General features: G+C 38.3%; 1 protein-coding gene across 7 annotated transcripts in view; it reads left to right on the top strand.

Moving 5' to 3' along the window:
• Positions 1–19,883, top strand: part of SORBS2 (sorbin and SH3 domain containing 2) — a 159,670-nt gene that overhangs the window by 120,048 nt on the left and 19,739 nt on the right. For 4 of the 7 annotated variants that reach the window (XM_061992479.1, XM_061992481.1, XM_061992476.1 and 1 more), the window contains 4 exons: positions 8,928–8,980; positions 9,643–9,830; positions 16,144–16,232; positions 19,316–19,362. In XM_061992479.1, coding sequence (XP_061848463.1) covers positions 8,928–8,980; positions 9,643–9,830; positions 16,144–16,232; positions 19,316–19,362 — 377 coding nt within the window. Of the gene's footprint in view, positions 1–2,102; positions 2,187–3,518; positions 3,576–8,927; positions 8,981–9,642; positions 9,831–11,666; positions 13,227–16,143; positions 16,233–19,315; positions 19,363–19,883 lie in introns of all 7 variants that reach the window. The other 3 variants (XM_061992478.1, XM_061992477.1, XM_061992475.1) reach the window with 2 other exon arrangements.

Below are 19,883 nucleotides of genomic sequence, written 5' to 3'. Positions count from 1 at the left end.
TAGGCCTGGATTTGTAGTGCCAAGAGCTCCACAGTTTCAACACCATATGCATTTCAAGGGTTTATTTATTGCACTCAGTTGTTGATATTAACATTTTTGTGAAATGTGTGCTATAAATATTTCAATTTACTGTAAATTAGTGTGGAGAAGTGATGAAAAAGCAATTGTTTAGTCCCATCTTCTCAGATTATTCAGATCTGAATTGTGGATTTTTTTCTAAGGTAAGCAAAAAACTGAATACTCTGTAGTATTTGCGCTCTGTAGTGGGAATCAAGTTGATACATAGTGAAGTCATCTTCTGCATTGTGGGTCTGTCTTTTTTTGCCCTGATGCCTTCATCTCTCTGCAGAAAAGAATCACATATTTTTTCTTTAATCAATTATAGTCTCTGTTAAGGTCACAAATCTTTACTGGTCAGATCATGAAACTAATTTCAGTGCTGTTTTTCTACTAAAGATTTGGTTATGAATTAGTTGAATTGAAACAAGTGTCATTAGTGCTGAATTATGGCTGTGGATGGTGGAAACGTAAGATCAAAACTCCAGTGCAGCTTCACTTCCTAACCCTGCTATGGAGCACAACAAGTTGTTCATCGCTGGCATTCACTTACCACTCTGTTCACAGGAATAAGAAAGGGACATTGAAATGGACATTGTGAAGATAAATCTATAAACTAGCAGTTGGTGTCCAGATATTTAATGACAACTCATGGATATGTGAGCACCAAGGTAGTTCAAAAGGGTTGTTGACCTTTCAATAGGGCAAAGTTGTCAGTCTGTTCCTGTAATGTCAAAGGCAGCAAGAGAGCTGCTGTAAGATATTTAATTACCCAAAATGGTCAAGAGTGTGGTGTTATCTCTTGCAGGAAACAGAAATAGCTCTATGTGATTGCTCTCATGTATTGGTGACAGCTTGACTCAGGAGGAAAAGGTGTTATGTACTTAATCACTAGTATTATTCCTTATGCAGGACCCTGTCCTTTTCTTTGAGTATTGCTTTCGAGGTCACACCATAATTAATATCTAAGTTCAGATAATTACAGTTGTGGAGAATCACATTTTAAATTCAGAAAAATCTTTAACAAGAGGCTTTCTCTGTTTTAGAGCTCTTTAAGCCAACAGTTCACTGTAATTCTGTGCTGCCTCACAGCTTACAAAGTTCCTACAAAGGAACTGGAGCTATTTAGAAATTAATTAATGCAGACAAGTTTACAGTTGATTAGATATCCCACTGGGAGCTCTACTGTTTTGCACTGTCATGTTTTCATGCTACTTGAATACATCTGTCGATTATTCTTCTTCTGTTCGTTGAAGAGTTTTCTTAGTGCTGTCTTCACTTGCTACTTTCTCCCTCTGCTCTGAGAATTTTCAGATGAAAACAATGTATTTCACTGTGGAAAAAAAAAATGCTTCATTATGTGAACAAGGCTGTGTGAGATAAAGCATTGCAAAATACTGCTAAAATGAACATTGTGGCGTGCATAATATTTTTCTTCCCTATTTTTTGACCACAGGATTTAAAATATACCAGTTCCACTACACATACAGAAGTGGCTTTTTAATATAGTCACGTCTGCATGATGCATAATGCTTCTCTCTGCTCAGTGCTTGCCTCAAGACAGCTACATCCAGAACAAACATGCTTTGTGAGAAGACAAGCAAAGACCAAAAACAATACTGATAAAGTTCTGTCTTTATTGCTGGTCACATGGGCAATTTCTTGCCTATGCTGAAGATCATTTAAACCATCTTCTTAACAAGGAATCTTTAGTAGCGTTAAGTGTACTTAAGTAATGCAATGATGTATGTAGAAGAGGTCAGAGAAGCCTCTTAGCCTTAAAAGAGTAATTTTATAGTGTTTAACATCTTCCAGTCACCAGAAGGTCAGCAACAAAAAGCACTGAAACTACCAGTCAATGACAGCTCTTGAACAAGAATATTCTCTGTCTTAAATACCATCTTCATTCTTTGATTTTATTCCATTCCTTTCCCCGTATTTGTTTTGTGTTTGTGTGTGTGGTGTTAAAGTGACATGGCATTTCTAGCACCTTACTCAGTGTGTGCCTTTTCCTTTCCTTTCCTTTTCCTTCATAACCGCTCCAGACTGATCGAGTAAATCCAGATGATATAGATTTAGAAAATGAGCCCTGGTATAAATTCTTTTCAGAACTGGAGTTTGGACGTCCGGTAAGTGAGGACAGAATATTGCTACATAAACATTAGAGGGGGGAAAGATACAATGAGGACTTTACAAATTAGCAAATTTAGCAACCATATGCCAGTAAAGTTATTATTATTTTCTGTTTGAGAAAGCTTAATAAAGTCATCTCATACATATGACATTTTGTAAGTGGACCCTTAACTTGCCAGAGTAGTGGCTTTAATAGCTTTGATATTAGACAAATGCTAGTGTGTAAATATTTAAGAACAAGACAAATTGCATGTTAAACAGGGATGTTTACTGGTCTCCCAAAATCTTTTGCATTTGGCTGGATTATTTTTGATCAATGTATCAGAACAGAAAAACATGTCAAGTTTGTGTTAGGGATGCCAAGTGACAAATCATGTATTTTATGTGAAGGAAGGTGTCTAAATTGAAATGCATGCAGCCATATACAAATTGCTTACGGCAGTAAATGCTGAGGTTTTTTTTCATTTTTTCCTCTCTGATATGCATACAGACAGAATACGTATTTTGCACCTGAACACTGAGATACAGTTTTGCTCTCTTTTCATGCTGAACACCTGCTTAAACTGACAGATTTCTGTTCTTCTCCAATTTTCCCCAATAGCCAGGTCTGAAAAAAAAAGGGCTTAGCAAACAGGTGCTTAGCCCTAACACAAGCATTTCCATTTAAAATTATAAACCTGAAAAGCTCTGTTTGGTTGAAATACCTCAAGAGCAGAGATATCTGATTTTCATCTTTGGTTGCCTAGGCACTCATAAGTCATCTGCAAATACCATAGGCTTAACTGGATGTGAGGACCAAAGGCTGTTTGTGTATTTTACACAAGGATAAAACAGTCACATTGTCCTCAAAGCAGGAGGGAGAACTAGGTTTTCCTGCAGACTGCCTTGACCCTCTCTTGCTCCATGGGGGCAGAAGCAGTCCAGATACTTTCTTCTGATGAGCAATACATCAACAATACTTTTACTGGTAATGATAATCTGAGAATAGCCTTTCCCGTAAGATAAAATATATTCAGACTTCAGCAGCAGAACATAACTGTGATGCTTTACACTCTTCTGTCCCTTCAGTATTTTAGAACTGTTAGTACTGATTCAACCATTCCAGCTGTAAATTTTGCCACCTAAAGTTACTAACATTTCATTAAGATGCTTATGATTTAAAAAATATTGTAACACATTCTTCCTTCCGTTCTTCCCATGTGTGTCACTGTTTGTATCTGACGTCAACACTTAAGTTTCTAACTGTGTCACCTTCTCCACATGTTTCATTCCTTGCTGCCTTTGATTCCACTCCATTTCATCTCTGCACTTCTGCTTTTATGACGCAGCCACCTAAAAAGCTTTTGGACTATGTTCAAGACAGTTCTTCTGGTGTTTCCAATGAGGTAAATGAGTGATTCTTGTTCAGATTATTCTCTTGGGAAGAAGGGTTGGAGTGCTCGCCATTTATGTCTTAGGTTTGTTAAAACTTAGTGGTTTCCTTCTGATCTAGCTATGAGATGTTTCTAATTCACAATCATTGTATCTTTGTCTTCATATCTTTCCAGATAACTAATGCATTTGGATGTTGGTCTTATAATCCTAGGAACTGTGAGTCCTTATCCCCAAAAATTCTCAGAGATTAACACTCAGAAATACACAACAGCCCGTACGTCTCTAACTCTTTGACAAATTCCCACTTCTTCAGAGCTGGGCAAGTTCATTGCTTTCAAACACATCAGTAATATTTTTTAATTAAACTATCTGACTGCAAATTTTGTACTTCAAGCAAAAGCCTTTGTGGCTAAATGATCATTTCTCCAGTTAATCCTGTTGTAAATTTGTAATTGCAGGATTGACAGTCACTGTCATTACCCCAAACAAAACACAGCAAGTTCAGGTAGCAGGCTGTCATTGCCCTACTCTGAGTGGGAGAGATTCAGGCTTTCATTCCTTCTCCCCTCCCTCCCCATTTTTAGCGTTAGGGCAAAAGTCAGTGAATCCTGTAATGACAACTTTACTTCATGTGGTGGTGGCTTTACTTCGTTCATGTTCATGATTCACCTCCATCTTCCATAGTTTCTCCAAATATTAAATGCAAATTATGGCCCTAAATTGTTAATTGTTTGCAACTTACTCTGGTTTGCTTTTAAGATCTATAAACCTGGAAAAACCTCATGGTTCTGAAATTTGGGCCTAGTTTTGTGAGACAATAAGCTTCTAGGCCTCCAGTAGTATTTGATAGTACTCTGCTTATCAGGGAAGACAATTTAAAAGCTCTGACATGATTGTTTGAAGTATTACATGTTTGGTAGGTGTGGGTAAAACAGTTGTTAAGTAATGCTGCCTTTCTCTGTGTTTAATTTACAAAGACATGCATCTTTTCTTTTGAAACTTTGAAAATATTTGAATATGATGAATCATGTTCACAAACTACAGCAAATTAAACATTTCTCCAGGGGGAGGAAATATTCAAAATAACTTTAGTTAAAGTATTAGAACCATCATGCAAACAGGCCTGTTTGTCGTTTACAACTTTTGCCTACCCTGTTTTTCTTAATTTTCAGTCACCATTAAAGCCTTGATGCATGGAAACAGCTAAAACATTAGCTTAATTGCAAATATATACCTGGGGGCTTTGAGTAGAACTGAATCAAAGCATTCAACAAGGTCTGTATTTGATAGTTTGAGGTATTTGTCTCCAATACGTAATTATTTTTGTTAGACAGCCTGTATCCATATAAGGCAGCATTAAATATTCTGGAAGATGCCTAATTAGCTTTGGAAATGGGGAACTGGGAGAGATGTGTTTTCCTGGGCCACTTGGAAGTGGCTTGGAGGAATCATGGGTCAGTAAATGCCTAACAGCTGATAGGACAACACTGGTGCTCACTCTTGGCAGTAAAACACAAGCATATCCACCACTTGCTTTCACCTTTCCCCTTTATACTGCATCAGCACAGCTCTGCCAGCAGGGAGAAGGTACAAACTCCACACAGTCCTTATATAGTAACATATACTTTTGGTAAAAATTAGTACTGTGGAATGGGCAACATACAGTATCTTTCATATAGAAAAAAACTTGAAGCATCAAAGAAAGGACAAAGGAGCAAGTTACATTCAAGTTGTAAAGAGTATCTTAAAGGATAGAAAGCAACAGCCCTGTACTAACTTAGCAGTCAATTTCAGCATGACATACACTCCTTGCTGTCTCAGGCTGATCACTAACACACAGGCCTGGGGAATGCTGTGGATAAAGAAGTTCTCTCCAGCTTGGTTCAGTTGTGTCACCTACCATAGGAGGCAATGGGGATCTGCAGTGCCCTTAAGGCTTTGCATTGTGGTCTGTAAAGCCCTGAAGCCATTGCAAGTGGTGGAAAGTAATTAGTGATGCGTGGCTGCTTGGCTGGTATCATGTGACAGATTACATCAATCCAGTCTCTAATGGAAGGGGTTGGCATCTGCATAATAAACCCCACAATAACAATAATCTGCAATGTTTGCATCCCCTCATGCAACAGTTCTAACAGAGATCACCTGTAAGCCCGAGTTTCCTTGCTCTGCTGGTACCACACCATGATGGTGACTGGTCAATAAAGATGAGGTTGATAGTTGAGGCCAGCTTTGAAATAAGACTCTGACCTTTCCCAGAACAGGCTCAGAGCATGTTTTGTGGGTAGTGTAGGGAAAGTAAATTCCCAGATTATGAGAAGATCTCTCATACACAGGCTGAAGTTGCAGATGAATGTTGCTTAAGGACATGTTCATTTACAAAGAGTAAACACAACAGCAGTTCCTAGTAGGTGAACATATTGCCATTTTCGATGCCACTTTCTACTTCCTGCTGTAGTGCACACACTGAGGACTGCATGCAGTTTCTTCTCTACTGTAAAAGAGATGCAGGTGAATAGAGGAGGTCACATCTTCTCTAATGGATCTACAGGTTGTATTAGTTGAGCTGTAAATGACTGCATGACAAGTAGCCCTATTTTTTAGCATAGCACTAATGTAATTTTGGAGCTTTTATTTCTAGCTCCCTTCTTTCATCCATAGCACACGTCACAGAAGCAGAGTTCTGTGTTGCCGGAACTTGAGCATCAGTTGACACAATCTGAGAATCCGTGATACCGTGCAGCAGTGGAAGGATAAGGATAAGAAAAAGAACAAAGCTATTCTTTTGGATTCTCATTTTATTATAAAACAAAGCATTTGTCATACAGAACAATGTAGCACTTTAACATAAAATCCCATTTGTTGTTTCGGAGCAGTTTCAGAGATTTTAGGCTAACTGAGTTCTGACAGGAAAAACTTAACTGTATCCATCAGGTAAGAATTGCAGCAGCACCAGAGAAACTCCCTCAACTTTGCCAGTGATGTGGTGATAGAATATTAAATGACATCTTAAAGTCTCATAAAGATGCATTACTCCTAGAGCACATGACTCAGAGGTATTACCCGAGTCTTGCAGTGCATTCTGAACAGATGCAAAGATGAGCAAATTTCAATATACAAGTAACTAACACAATGAACTGGAACCTTCATCGTGGTTTCATGATTTAGTCCAGTAGTCCTATTTAAAAATAAACTGGAAGAAAATGGAGAAGTGATTATAACCAAAAGCTTTGATTTCCTTTCTTCCTAGACTTGTGCTTACTTTGCTATTTCCCCCAAAATGAAAAGCGCGTGAGAGTCTGCAGGATGAAAACTTACCATGTTGAACTGTCCAAGGTCACCAAGAAGCCTTGAAACAGGCCAGAAACTAAATTCCTTCAATTAGAGGCCAGTTCTTGTGCTGTGTGTTGGTAAAGCAGTAGAGTTGCCATAAGCCTGCTTGCCAACATTAAAACCAAACGTTGTTTTCAAAATTTGTTCCCTGCAAAATTTCTTTTGAAATCAAGAGGAACAAGAGCTCTGCATATGCAGTACCAACAGGATAAAGCTCATAACCATAATGCTTAATCTAACAGAAATCCATGATAGAGCTAGTTCTGCCATGGTGTTTTAGAGTTAAGACAGTGTTTCAGAGTTGAAATGGATATGACTTGAGAGAAGTATCAGGAATTCAGTTCTGCCATTTTTCCATACTGAAAATGGAAATTATCTTAGGTCAAATTTTAAATAATATTTGTTCCGTATTGTATCATGTTTGTGTGGTTCTCACTGCCCCACAATGTAATAAATGTCATTATAATCCAGAAATTAAAACTGCAGTTAGTGTCCTGGTGGCATTACTTGTTATGTGATGCAGGTCTTAAATAAGGAAGCTTACTGACAAATGAACTCTAACTGAACAATCATGTTGCCTTTCTAGTGCTCCACTTCTAAAAGTAGAATCGTAGACTCATAGAATGGTTTGGGTTGGATGGGAACTTAAAGATCATCTAGTCCATTCCCCTGCAGGGACACCTTCCACTAGACCAGGTTGCTCAAACACCAATCCAATCTGGCTATGAACATCTGCCAAGGATGGGGTGTCCACAGCATCTCTAAGCAACCTGCTCCAATGCCTCATCACCTTCACAGTGAGGAATTTCTTCCTAATACCTAATCTAATTCTACCCTCTTTCAGTTTGAAGCCATTACCCCTTGTCCTATCACTATGTACCCTTGTAAAAAGTCTCTCTTTGATTTGAAAAGTGGTTAAAACACAGAATATCATTAAACACAGTAGAATGGCATTTGAAATATACAGTTGCCTGAAATCTATTCCCAAAAACTCCTGAACTTTGGGTGACTTCCAGAAGTACGTGTAAATGTCAATTAACAAATCTGAGTGAAGTCCTATAATAAACTTGCAATTTAAATCACTGGATAAAAGAATATCTAACAAAAAAAAAAAAAGCACTTACACAGGCCATGAGTGCTATTACTTCTGTGGTCCTTCTGTACATTGAAAAGTCTTTTAAAGATTTTTCCATACAGAGGAAAAAACCTAGAAGGCTTCTGTAGAGAGAAAAATGGTTTTTGCAGCTTGCAAATATGTATGATAGTCCCATTTCCAGTCCATCAGGGAACACTGCTTTGTACCTGTGAAGAAATACCCCAGGGACCATGCAGTTCATTCTAGATTCATATCTAATTACCAGAATTATAGATTCACTTAATTCTGACTGCAGGCTTGAAGAGTATGAAGTGGTTGATTTAAAATTGGTATTCATTTAAGGTTGACTTTGTGTTAATAATAAAATTATGGAGCAGTACTCCATCTTCCAGCGTTCGTGCAGTAGCTACTTCGGTAACTCCTTAAGCAATGACTGATGTTCTGTCATAAGAACTGTCTTACTAGGAATATAAGGTGGTCAGCAACTGGCCAAAAACATCATGGGATTTACAGTTGTAGGATTTTGGTAAGTAACTGTGGGGGAGGAGTTTTACAGGCCTCACTTGCACATGAGGGAATTATTTTCAGATTTTTTATGTTTTTATAGGAGAAATTTGTTTCAGCTGTTCTGTGTCTATATTTCACAAGGGTAGAGAGAAGCATGACTTTGATCATTACTTAGCAGTGCTTTAAAAGAAAAAACATTTAGTGAAAGAGAATATGAAATGAAATTTGGTGATGCTTTTTAAAAACTGCAGAAGTACTCTCACAAAATACTGCAGTACCTATGCTGGAGTGCCCAGGATGTTAACTACCATATTCTGTTTTTATAGGATTTGTTACAGAGTAACAAAGCATAATCAAACATGATAAGCAGAAATTGTCACTTTTTTTTCAAATGCAGACATATAACAGATTTGTATGTTTGTTTTCACAGACTTCCTTATACCATCACTATTCAACAGACAAAGGCCTGGACAGGCCCTCTAGGTAAGAAATACCATATATGATTTCAGTAGACACGGATTATACAGCCCAAGGGTTTTCTTTGTGACCTGAAACCAGCAGATGTTGCAGAGAGTCAGATTTTAAACTTTACCAAATGAGGAGAGATGCATGGAGGGACACTATTTGTGGTTTAATACTGGACTGTAAATTTTACTTTTATTTCACAAGGACATTCAAAATAAGCCATGTTGTATTCTGGGTATTTCCACTAACATCCCCGAGCTTCTGTCTCAACTGAAGTGATCTATCATTTACCTTTACTGCCTGCAGCACTTCCAGTGCTGTTTCCCTAAGCATGCTACCTCCTCTGTTCTTGGTCTCTGTTTTCTTCCATCTTTGCATGGAATTTCTAGTACTAAAACGTAATCTAAAAAAACTTGATGCACTTATTTCAAAGCCTTCACTATGAAAATGACATAGCAATTTTGTATAAAACTTGAAAACAATCAGGTGAAGAAGAAACTCAGCTTTTTGTGTGAAAGATGCTGTAAGATGTCTGAGACCAGCGCTTTCCCACTTTACATGTTTTCGATGTATTTGTTAGTATTGCCTAATCTATAAGCCAATAACTATGAGCCTGCTTTTGAAATTCCTGAACTCTGATTTCAGGATTGGATTGCTGCTAACACTGTTTATTTCTGTAGCTCTGCAAGTACAGCGAGTGACTATAGAAAAAGAAGGAAGTCGGAACCTGCTGTAAGTCATCAGAGGGTGCACAGTGACCAGAACGCAAACAGGCCTAGTGTGGGCCGTACAGATATGCAAGGCCCATATACCACCCTTAGAAAGCCTTTAACTAGCTCATCCCCTTCTTCTCCATCAAGAGCAAAAGGTAAGAGGTAGCAGAAAACGATTGATGATGTGTCACAATACGGTGGTAGTAAACTCACCTGTCTACTGTTGCTCAGTGCGCTTCACTGGGAGATTTACTGTATGAATCAACAGCTTTGGGCCTTTCACAAAAGGCTGAGTTGTTTATTCTTGCATGTGTGATTTCAAGCTGAAAAGCTGGATTAGTAACAAGGCTTTTCCTGTTTCAACTGCTTATTCTAACAAAAGAAAATTGATTAAAGGAAGACTAAGATTTCTACCACAATATATAAACCCAAAATGTTGTATGAACTCCACTACCCTCAGATTACTGTAATTTTAAAGCTATTTTCAGTATATACAGCAAGTAAATCAGGGCAAATAGCATATAAGAGTAAAGATGTGTTTCCAGGATAGCTTACCTTTCAATCTATACGTCTTAGACTGTCAGTTATCAGAACCTAATTTAATCAAGCAATTGGATTGGGTTGTTTGGGTTTTTTAGCAAGACTGCAACAGAACACATCAGATAAAGAAAAGCAGTGAGGAGTAAGAAGAGTGAAGTGATTGAAAAACAAATATATTTTAAACCCAGTGTTATTGGGGTAATTCTAAAAGTGGGTAAAGTCATCCATGTACTAGGCCGTGCAGTGAAATGCTGGTAAACTTCATTCACCTGCATTTGCCTCTGACTACACCATCGATAATGAGCATTTGCTATGACTTAAACACTTCTTGTGTTTGAAAATGCTTCCCTTAAGAACATCTACCACAGCTAATCAGCTTTCAGAAGGTGACCAAGCTGTGTCACACTGTTCTCTCCCAGCATTATGAAACCTGCTAGGATTACACTTTTTCTTAGAATTACCCACTTTGTTAAAGAAGCAGCTCATTGTAAGCTGTTTGATGAGTATGGATTTTGAACTTCAGTTTTCTGATCCAGATTCACTTTGTTCTAGAAAGGAGATTGAGCTGTTTGAAGCATATGTCCTGAACTGACTGTTGCCACTTGAGACCATTTTGGAAAGTTCAGTGCAAGTATGAGACCAGAGTTCCAAATCTGTCTCACAGTGACTTTTAGATCTAGCACGTGCATAAAAAATAGGTCTTAAAACTTGCTTGAAAAGTCAGGCTTTTTGTTACAAAAGTCAGCGTAGGGGTTATTGTTTATTCTGCATGCTGGTTAGGCTCAGTAAACTCATACGTGTTCCTTTACACCTGTTCCTCAGCCACCTTGTTCTACCTTTCGTAAGCTGCAGAAAACACCACCCTCTCCAGTGTAATTACATAGGGAAAGAATGGGCTACCTGTGAACAAGTGGGAGAATTTTCCCATTTGATCTTATATAAAGATTGATCTTTATCTTAATTATCTTAGAATATGCAGTTGCTGTGAACTCCCTGAGCATTATTCAGCTCAGAAATTCTGAACAGCTTCTCTGAGAACACACAGGTGGAACGGTCAATATTTGACTGAGGTCCAGATTGGTTTTTTGACTTCATCTTTAAGTCCTTTGCAGTATTTATTGTCTGTTGACCTGCCTCAAAATGAATATTAATACTTGTTTTCTTATGTTGCTTTTGGGGGAGGGAGGAAGTAATATTTCCATAATTTAAAAGAAATTCTATTTGATGTTCAAATTCTCATGAGTATATTTTTATAGCTGGAAAATAACTTAATTATTAGCTCTGCTGCCTGAGGCTGTAGCAACCTATGTACTGACCTAAGCTGACAGATACATTAATTGCTGTCTCTTTTCTAGTCTTTCTAATACTTACTGATGCTAATTCTAACTTTCTGAATCTTTTAATTTCTGCTAATGTCTCTTTTTTACCATGCTGCTCTATGGATTATAAAGGTGGGGATATTAGCAAAGTATATCCAACCCTTTTAAGTTATTCAGTGCACAACCACAACACCTCAAATGAATTAGATTACTGTAGCACTTACAGACAACATTTAGCTGTTCCAAACGATTCAAGAAGGGCAATCAGCTACAAGAATGGCTGGCAAATGACTCGCCAAAATGCAGAAGTCTGGAGCAGCACAGAAGAAAGCGCTTCTCCAAAGAGAAAATCTCGTAGCTGCGATGATCTGTTAACAGATGATCGCGATAGCTTTCCCGATGCACAGGGCAAGTCTGAAAGCATGGGCTCTCTGTTATGTGAGGAAGACTCCAAAGAAGTTTGTTCAATGAACTGGGCCTCCCCATACACTGAGGGCCGTGGTAGTAGTAGGCCAAGGGTTCGGCACAGATCGGCACATGATGCCCCAGGTTTCCTTAAAATGTACAAAAAGATGCACCGCATCAATCGCAAGGACTTGATGAGTTCTGAGGTGATTTGTTCTGTGAAGTCCAGAATACTGCAGTATGAAAAGGAACAGCACAAAGGTATTCTTCAAGGCTGGAGAGAATCTTCTACTGAAGAGGTGCCCAGAGACATGGTGCCAACCAGAATATCTGAATTTGAAAAGTTAATTCAGAAGTCAAAATCGATGCCCAACCTAGGTGACGAAATGTTGTCAACTGTTACACTAGAGCCTCCTAAAAATGGCTTATGTCCAAAGAGGCGATTTTCTATCGAATCCTTGCTGGAAGAAGAAAATCAAGGCAGACATCCCTCTCAGGTACAACGGAGCTACAAGTCCAAATCCCTGGTGCCAATTCATATCGAAGTGACCAGTGATGAGCCGCAACGATCGCACATGGATTTTTCAGACAGTGATCAAGATGGAGTGGTTTCTGACCTCAGTGACTTTATCCAGATAGAAGGTTCATCCTTTTGTAGTGAAAGTGACTTTGACCACTTTTCGTTCGCATCATCTGAAAGCTTTTATGGATCAGGTCATCACCACCACCACCACCATCACCACCACAGGCACCTCATCAGCTCCTGCAAAGGCCGATGCCCAGCGTCCTACACCCGCTTCACCACCATGTTGAAACACGAAAGGGCTAAACAAGAAACCACTGAAGATCCAAGGAGACAGGAGGTGGAATCTGGCCTCTCCAAGATAGCATTCCTAGTCAGTCCAGTGCCTTTCCGGAGGAAAAAAAGTGCAGCTCCTAAAAAACAAACAGAAAAGAAAAAATGCAAGTCATCTGTATTTGAAGCACTAGATTCTGCACTTAAAGACATCTGTGACCAAATTAAAGCTGAAAAAAGAAGGGGAAGCTTGCCTGACAACAGTATATTACACAGACTTATTACTGAGCTGCTTCCAGACATTCCAGAAAGGAATTCATCTCTTAAACCTCTGAAAAAGAGTCCCATGCACCAGCCTTTTCATCCACTGCCTCAAGATGGTGCTATCCATTACCCACTGTACCAGAATGATTGTGGAAGATTACCTCTTAGTGCCTCTTTTCCAGACATGGACGCAACTAACAACAATGATAGTGCACTGTGTTTCCAAGGTGGATTAACTGTCTTCCTCCATCCTTGTGATTTACTTATCCAACCTTACTCCCTGTATTTCCCACCCTTTCTCATTCCATTTTTGTGTCATCCATAAGAAGCTTTCATCCCACAAAGTTCTTAAGACTGATGTAATTTTTAGGTAGAAGATGAGAATAAGCAAACTTGTCTATTCACAAAATACATTAATCTGGACAACTGGAGTGATGGTGAATTTTAACTAAAAGATAATTAGTGCTATAAATTGCAATGGTGTTAAATTAAGCAATGGGGTTGTTTTCCCCAAGACCTTACAGAAGGTGAATGCAAGCGTTATAAGACGCTGGTCAAACAGAAAACAGTATGCAGATAGCCCTTCCTTTATTGCTTAACAAAACAAAACCTGCATTTAAAACATATTGCACTGTATAATTGTGTTACATGTAAGTGATTAAAATGCTGTTAATTCTGCCAGCATCATGGAAAACAGATTCTGTTTTCTTCTGAAAATATGCCAATTCCACTGCTGTATATAACATTTTGTGAATAGACCTTAAGGTCATTTTAGGAAGTTTCCATTTCCACCGTTCAAACAATACAACTTCCAATTTCTGTGGCAGCAAAACTAGTTCTAATAGCTATGAAGTTTTGAGACATTTCCAATCCTTTTAGATGGGAAATTCTCAATAATTAAAACTGGAATGAAATTGTCAGGGTCAGTGTAACTTTTGAAAAACTCTGTCTTGGCAGCAATCTGGTTTTAAAAGTTACTTCTTTGAGTTGTTCGTAGCTCTGCTTCTCTTTTCCCTCCCAAAATCTTTTCCCTCCCAAAATTGCTTGAAAGTTTAACTTTGTGGTATTAGAAGCAGCAAAATAGATTTGTAGCAGGATTGCACAAATCTGTATCCTGGATGCCTTAGATTACTGTCCTAGCAAGTCTGTAATTTATTTCTCTTTTTAAGTGGTAACATTTCTGTGTTAAAGAATTCTACTCCTAGACATACTCTGTGACAGGGCATCTTTGAGAATTTAATGACTTTACAAAGCTATTCTTGAAATCAGAAATGGATGTAAAAGAGAATGTCTTTACATATATCAGTTATGCAATATTTTATCAGATCCATCTTTAATCTCACATTTTTCAGTAACTTTTGCAAGCACCAAACTAGTCAATACGTATTGCAAGAGAAATCAGAATTGAAGCTGTTACCATCTCTTCTTAACTAGTTAAAACAGACGTATTGAGAACAGAAAATTTGATAAAGAAAAGCAGCAACAAAGCGTGGTTCAGAATTTAATTAGTTATAGTTGAGGCCTGATGATGATTAACCCTGGCAGGCATAATGAGACTGAAGTTGTTGGAAATAATGCTGATCAGATATCACAGTTGCTCAATAAGAATTTTCCAGTCCTTGAAAATAAGGACATCCACAGTGCAAAGCAAACATGGATTCCTGACAGCTTCTGCAGCTCTGAAGGAGCCTGGCATGAGGAAAGTGTTACACTCTTGTCAACATTAATATCCCTAAAGCAGCGTGGAGAATGAGTACAGCAGAATATGCCACTGACTTCCATCAGCACCGGTCATGGCTGAGCTTTACTTCTAATGAAGTTTCATGTTTTGTTGGATCTGTATGTGCCTGTTACAGCCACCATCCACACAGACAGCCCAAGGTCATAACAAAAAATGCTGAAAAATGCCCATACTTACTGCATAAGGAGCTGTATAGAGATAAAAGAAATTGTTCTTCCTAGAGCTCTTCTGCATTTTGACTCAATTCAATTATTTCAGTTTTTCCCTCCACTGTATTTACCCATAGTCTTGAATTTTTGTGGCTTAGCCAACAGCCCACTGGAGACCATTTATATCTTTCTTCTGTAAGACCCCAATGTGATGGATGAGATGCTTTCAATTCTTTTTTCTTTTTCCCCACTTGTAATTCTTCAGAAATGCCCAGGCTTGGTAAGAACAGATTGGGTGAATGAAGTCAAAGGAAAACAAACATCAGTCATATGTAGGTTGACCTGCTTCTGCAGGGAGGTGGGACTAGATGATCACTAAAGCTCCCTTCCAACCCTACCATTCTATGATTCTATGATATGTCCCCATTAGCAGGTATTGCTGTGGCAGTAGGAAACTAAAATAGTAAATCTCAAAAGTCAAGATGCAGTTCATTTCATCCTCTGATCTGAAATAATTCCATTATATCTTTCACATTGACAAGTTGCAGAGTTCAGTATAAAGAGTTCAAGATTTTGATTTTATTTTTATTAAAATGTGAAAAGATGTTTTCACCATCCTATAATACACCATCCTGAAATAAGCATTGGTAAACCATGCTTTAGAGAAAATCTGCCACGTAGATTGGTGAGTAATGGTTTTCCATCTCTAAAAACAGAGTAACTTTTATTAAATAACATCATTTTAAAGTCCCTTGTGCTGCCTAACACCTGCCCCTGGTAAAGTAGAAATGCATCGTAGATCGCTTAGGAGGAAACAATTTTTTGTCACTGTTTTCTCACTGAAGCATGCTTTAATCATGTTTTGTGCATGTCATTATGTGCTTGTATTGGCATTCTGAAACAGCTTCATGCAACCTGAGGAGGGGCCAGTACTGCTGTCATGTCTTCCATTGGGTACAGTAGGCGTCCATCTCTTCATACAGTGAGGCATAATTTTGATTTCTTGATCCTCTCTCATATTCTTCTGCTATGAATCAGAGGACAGCCTTTGCCTTTGCTTGACAGACAATATATTTTTTTAATTTTCTTTAAAGGTGCACTCTAGCCCTTTTACCCTGTGCTTTTCTTTCTATTAAAGGTAAAATAATAGATTTAAGCATCTTTTCACCGCCTTAAATGATATCAAGCAACATCACAGGTCTGAGTGGTTTTGTTTAATTTACTGTAGTTTCACATAATGTCTGTTTTCAGTAGACCAGGAGCCTCCTGGAAGCTATTCTTCTGCTTTCACTGATGTGGGACGATGTACTTCAAGGGAGAGAAGAGGAACTGCAGACAAAGAGGTAGTAAACCAACAACAAATATGCAGCAATATCTGTGTAGAAAATTGGCACCATATCTGAGACAAAAATTGAGTTGGTTTAAAGAAAATAAGGATACAAACCAAAGGAACGATTACCTATCATTTATCAGATGGGACAGCACCCCTCTTTTTCATTGAGGAGATTGCTACTTCAAGAAATTAAAAGAAAATTAGGCTTTGAAAGATAAGCCCTGTCAAAGCTGACAGGAGTGGGTGTTTGGGACAGAGAAGAATAGCAGATGTGCCTGAGGAAAGGCTCTTTTGAGAACTAAGGCATTATACAAAGAAACTGCCTCAGTAGTTTCTAAACTGATACAAAGAACATCTGTATTTCACCATTATTTTTGTTTAGAAAAAGCAAAACCACTTCTGCTAATGCACTAGACAAAACCGTACATTCTAAGAGTGATGTCTAGTTTCTGTAACAGTGACTGTAATCATCTACTGATTGCTTATATTAGTACTTTGGAAGAGGCAGTGGAAGGAGGCGTACAACCTTTAAAGTAACACAGAGTATATACTGAAAAGTATATACAAAAAAATGGAGTGTATCATTCAGTATCTTAAGATTATTTCTAGATCTAGAACTATGAATGTTGTTAAAATAGGCTTCAGGGATTTTATTCAATCAAAGAGTAGGTACACTTCTATCAACCAACACCTACAGCCCATAGATTATTAACATTTTGCATTGATTTTTATTAAAATCTCACACAAAATAATGGCAGCATAAGATGGTACTATATTTTAACTGCTAATATTTAAGTTTTTGCTCTGAGCTCTCTACCTCATTAAATGGTGGTAAAGGTTGGAACTGATTACGGGATCTGGATTCAAATCCAAATACACCCCGCTGATATAGTTACTTTAATGCAATTCAATTGAGCCCCTTTTCAAAATAAGACTCCTCACTACAAAATAAGGTTTAAGAAGTTCCTGGAGCTATATTATACATTCTTTTTAAAGAATCTTGTGACTTTTAATATGAAAATATGTAAAGTACTTAGACTACAAGCCATTCTTAAGATTGCTGTAATTTAAAAAGAGGAAAGAAGAAAGATTTCTCTATTTCCAGTATGTTTTGTATATTTCAAAGTATTTTGTAATTAAATGATTTCATTGTTCTTTTAATACTATACTCCTTCCTCTGTTATTGGTTTTAATAGTTACAGCACCACTGTGCCAAAAATCAGAAAGGATTCTTATTTGAAGGAGAATTGTAATGGAAAAAGCTATCAGTGTTACAAAACGCAAGTTGGCAAGAAGCCTGTAATAACTTTGGGGACTGTTTGTTATAGAGAAGATAATGCTTTAGCTATGCTAAACTTGCTAGCATTTAGATGACAGGAAGAGAGAGAACCAAGTCAAGAACATCATGCCTGGAAGAAGAATAAAATGCAAGTCTTAGAAGTGTCCCTTTTTACTCCTTTTATGAGAAGATGTGCGCCCCTACATCATTACAAATAGTATCTCCCAGAAGCAGCAGAATCAGATCAGCTCATTCTACTCACTAGTATATCCTAGAGAGAGGTTTCTTAAAATGTAGCAATCACATCTGTGCAAACACCTGCAGAGAAAGACTAAATCACTTCACCAAATAGAACAACTTCAGCCATACAGGTGAGGAGATTTAGGGTTGTTTAGTGTTTTGAAATACTATTGAGCTTACAAATACTTGGTGATGGAACTTGAGAAATACATGAAACGAATGATGTGATGTGATTGCCTGTGATAGCAAGAGAGCTGCATAGTTGACTCAGGAGGTCACTTGCAATCCTATGTTTCTCAGACTTTCTTAAAACTATGAATGTGACCAGCTTTAGTGTTGGGCAGAGAGGAACTTCATGAAGTTCAACACAAGCAAGTGCAGAGTCCTGCACCTGGGGAGAAACAACCCATGCAGCAGTGCAGGCTGTGGATTGACCGTCTGGAGAGCAGCTCTGCAGAGGGAGACCTGGGAGTGCTGGTGAACTGCAAATTAAGCATGAATCAGCAATGTGCCCTCTTGGCCAAGAAGGCCAATGGCATCCTGGGGTGCATCAAGAAGCATGTGGCCAGTAGGTCAAAGGAAGTTCTCCTTCCCCTCTACTTTGCCCTGGCGAGGCCTTATCTGGAGTACTCTGTCCAGTTCTGGGCTCCCCAGCTCAAGAGTGATAGGGAACTTCTGGAGAGAGTCCATTGGAGGGTTACCAAGATTATCACTTGGGACTAAAGCACCTCTCTTAACAAGGAAAAGACTATGAGACTTAGGACTGTTTAGCCTGGAGAAGACTGAGGGAGTTCTTATCAACATTTATTAATACTTAAAGGGTGAGTGTCAAGAGGATGGGGCCAGTGTATTTTCTGTAGTGCCCAGTGGCATGACAAGCGGTAACACACACAAGCTGGAACACAGGAAGTTCCGCTTGAATATGAGTAGAAACTTATTTCCTGTGAGGGTGAGGGAGCCCTGGCAAAGGCTGCCCAGAGAGGTTGTGGAATCTTCTTCTCTGGAGGTTTCCAAACCGACATGCATACATTCCTGTGTGACCTGATCGAGGTGAACCTGCTTTAGCAGGGGAATTGGACGAGATGATCTCTAAAGGCCCCTTCCAATCCCTTAAAATATTCCTAACTTTTTCCAGCTATCAAGGTATTTTTTCCTTTATATGTATAAAATGTGATGCATTATTTGCAGTTGAAATTAGCCTAAAGGTAAGTTTAGCAGAGAGGTATGTAAAGTATTAGAGAATATTAAGCATGTCAATTCCCATCGTACTTAGAGTTCTGGTTGCCTTCCAGTCATGTTGGCATTTAGTTAACTTTTTTTTATGTCTGTAGTTCTCTTAAACATAAAATTGCAAAGCAACCTGTATTAAAATTGAGCTGCTATATCTATTCTTAAAATACACAGTCCTAAACACCTTACTGCCTTAAAAATACTGCGTATTTAATTGCTTATTACTGAAAGAAGCACTAAAAGGTACAAATCATTTTCTTTTTGGAATGTAGTCACCTTGTTTAATCATGTTTACCATATAGAAATACTAGTTGAATGTATTAATCACTTTGCCTACTTTTCAGAAACTGCCAGCTAGAGCTGTGTATGACTTTAAAGCTCAGACTTCTAAGTAAGTACTTGATTTTTCTTCACTTAAGAATTTGTAATTCAAGAAAACTCTAGCTCATGTGGCAGCTAGCTGCTGTTCTAACCAGTTGCAACAGCAAATGCCGTGGAAGCAGAGGATCCTGCTTGCTGTCACAGTAGTCTCCATGTTAGCAAGCTGTTTAAGAAGTTATTTGCCCATTAAAAAAGTCTTAAATTAAATCATGAATGGCTGTGCATCTTCAGCCTTCTAAAGCATGGCTCCTGAGGATCACCCACTGAACATTCTTCATTTGTTGTGAATTGTATTTAGCTTAGACAAGGTACAGTGCCTAAAACATTTTCTCTGTGTGTTTATCAAAATTCTGTATAATGCTTCACTATCTTCCTGCTTGCATCTTAACACAAACAGGTGCTCTGCAGGATGTGACATGCCCCATACCAAGGCAAACCACAGTGGTCCCTAAGAAAAACAAAATTTGGAGATAGTGTTTTAGGATATGAGAGTGTCAAAGTAGATTGCCTCTATTTCATTCCTGTTGCTGT

This window comes from Colius striatus, chromosome 3, assembly GCF_028858725.1.
Source record: "Colius striatus isolate bColStr4 chromosome 3, bColStr4.1.hap1, whole genome shotgun sequence".
Lineage (NCBI taxonomy): Eukaryota > Metazoa > Chordata > Aves > Coliiformes > Coliidae > Colius > Colius striatus.
The sequence above is the reverse complement of the archived record's forward strand: the minus strand, read 5'-3'. Positions and strand labels throughout refer to the sequence as shown.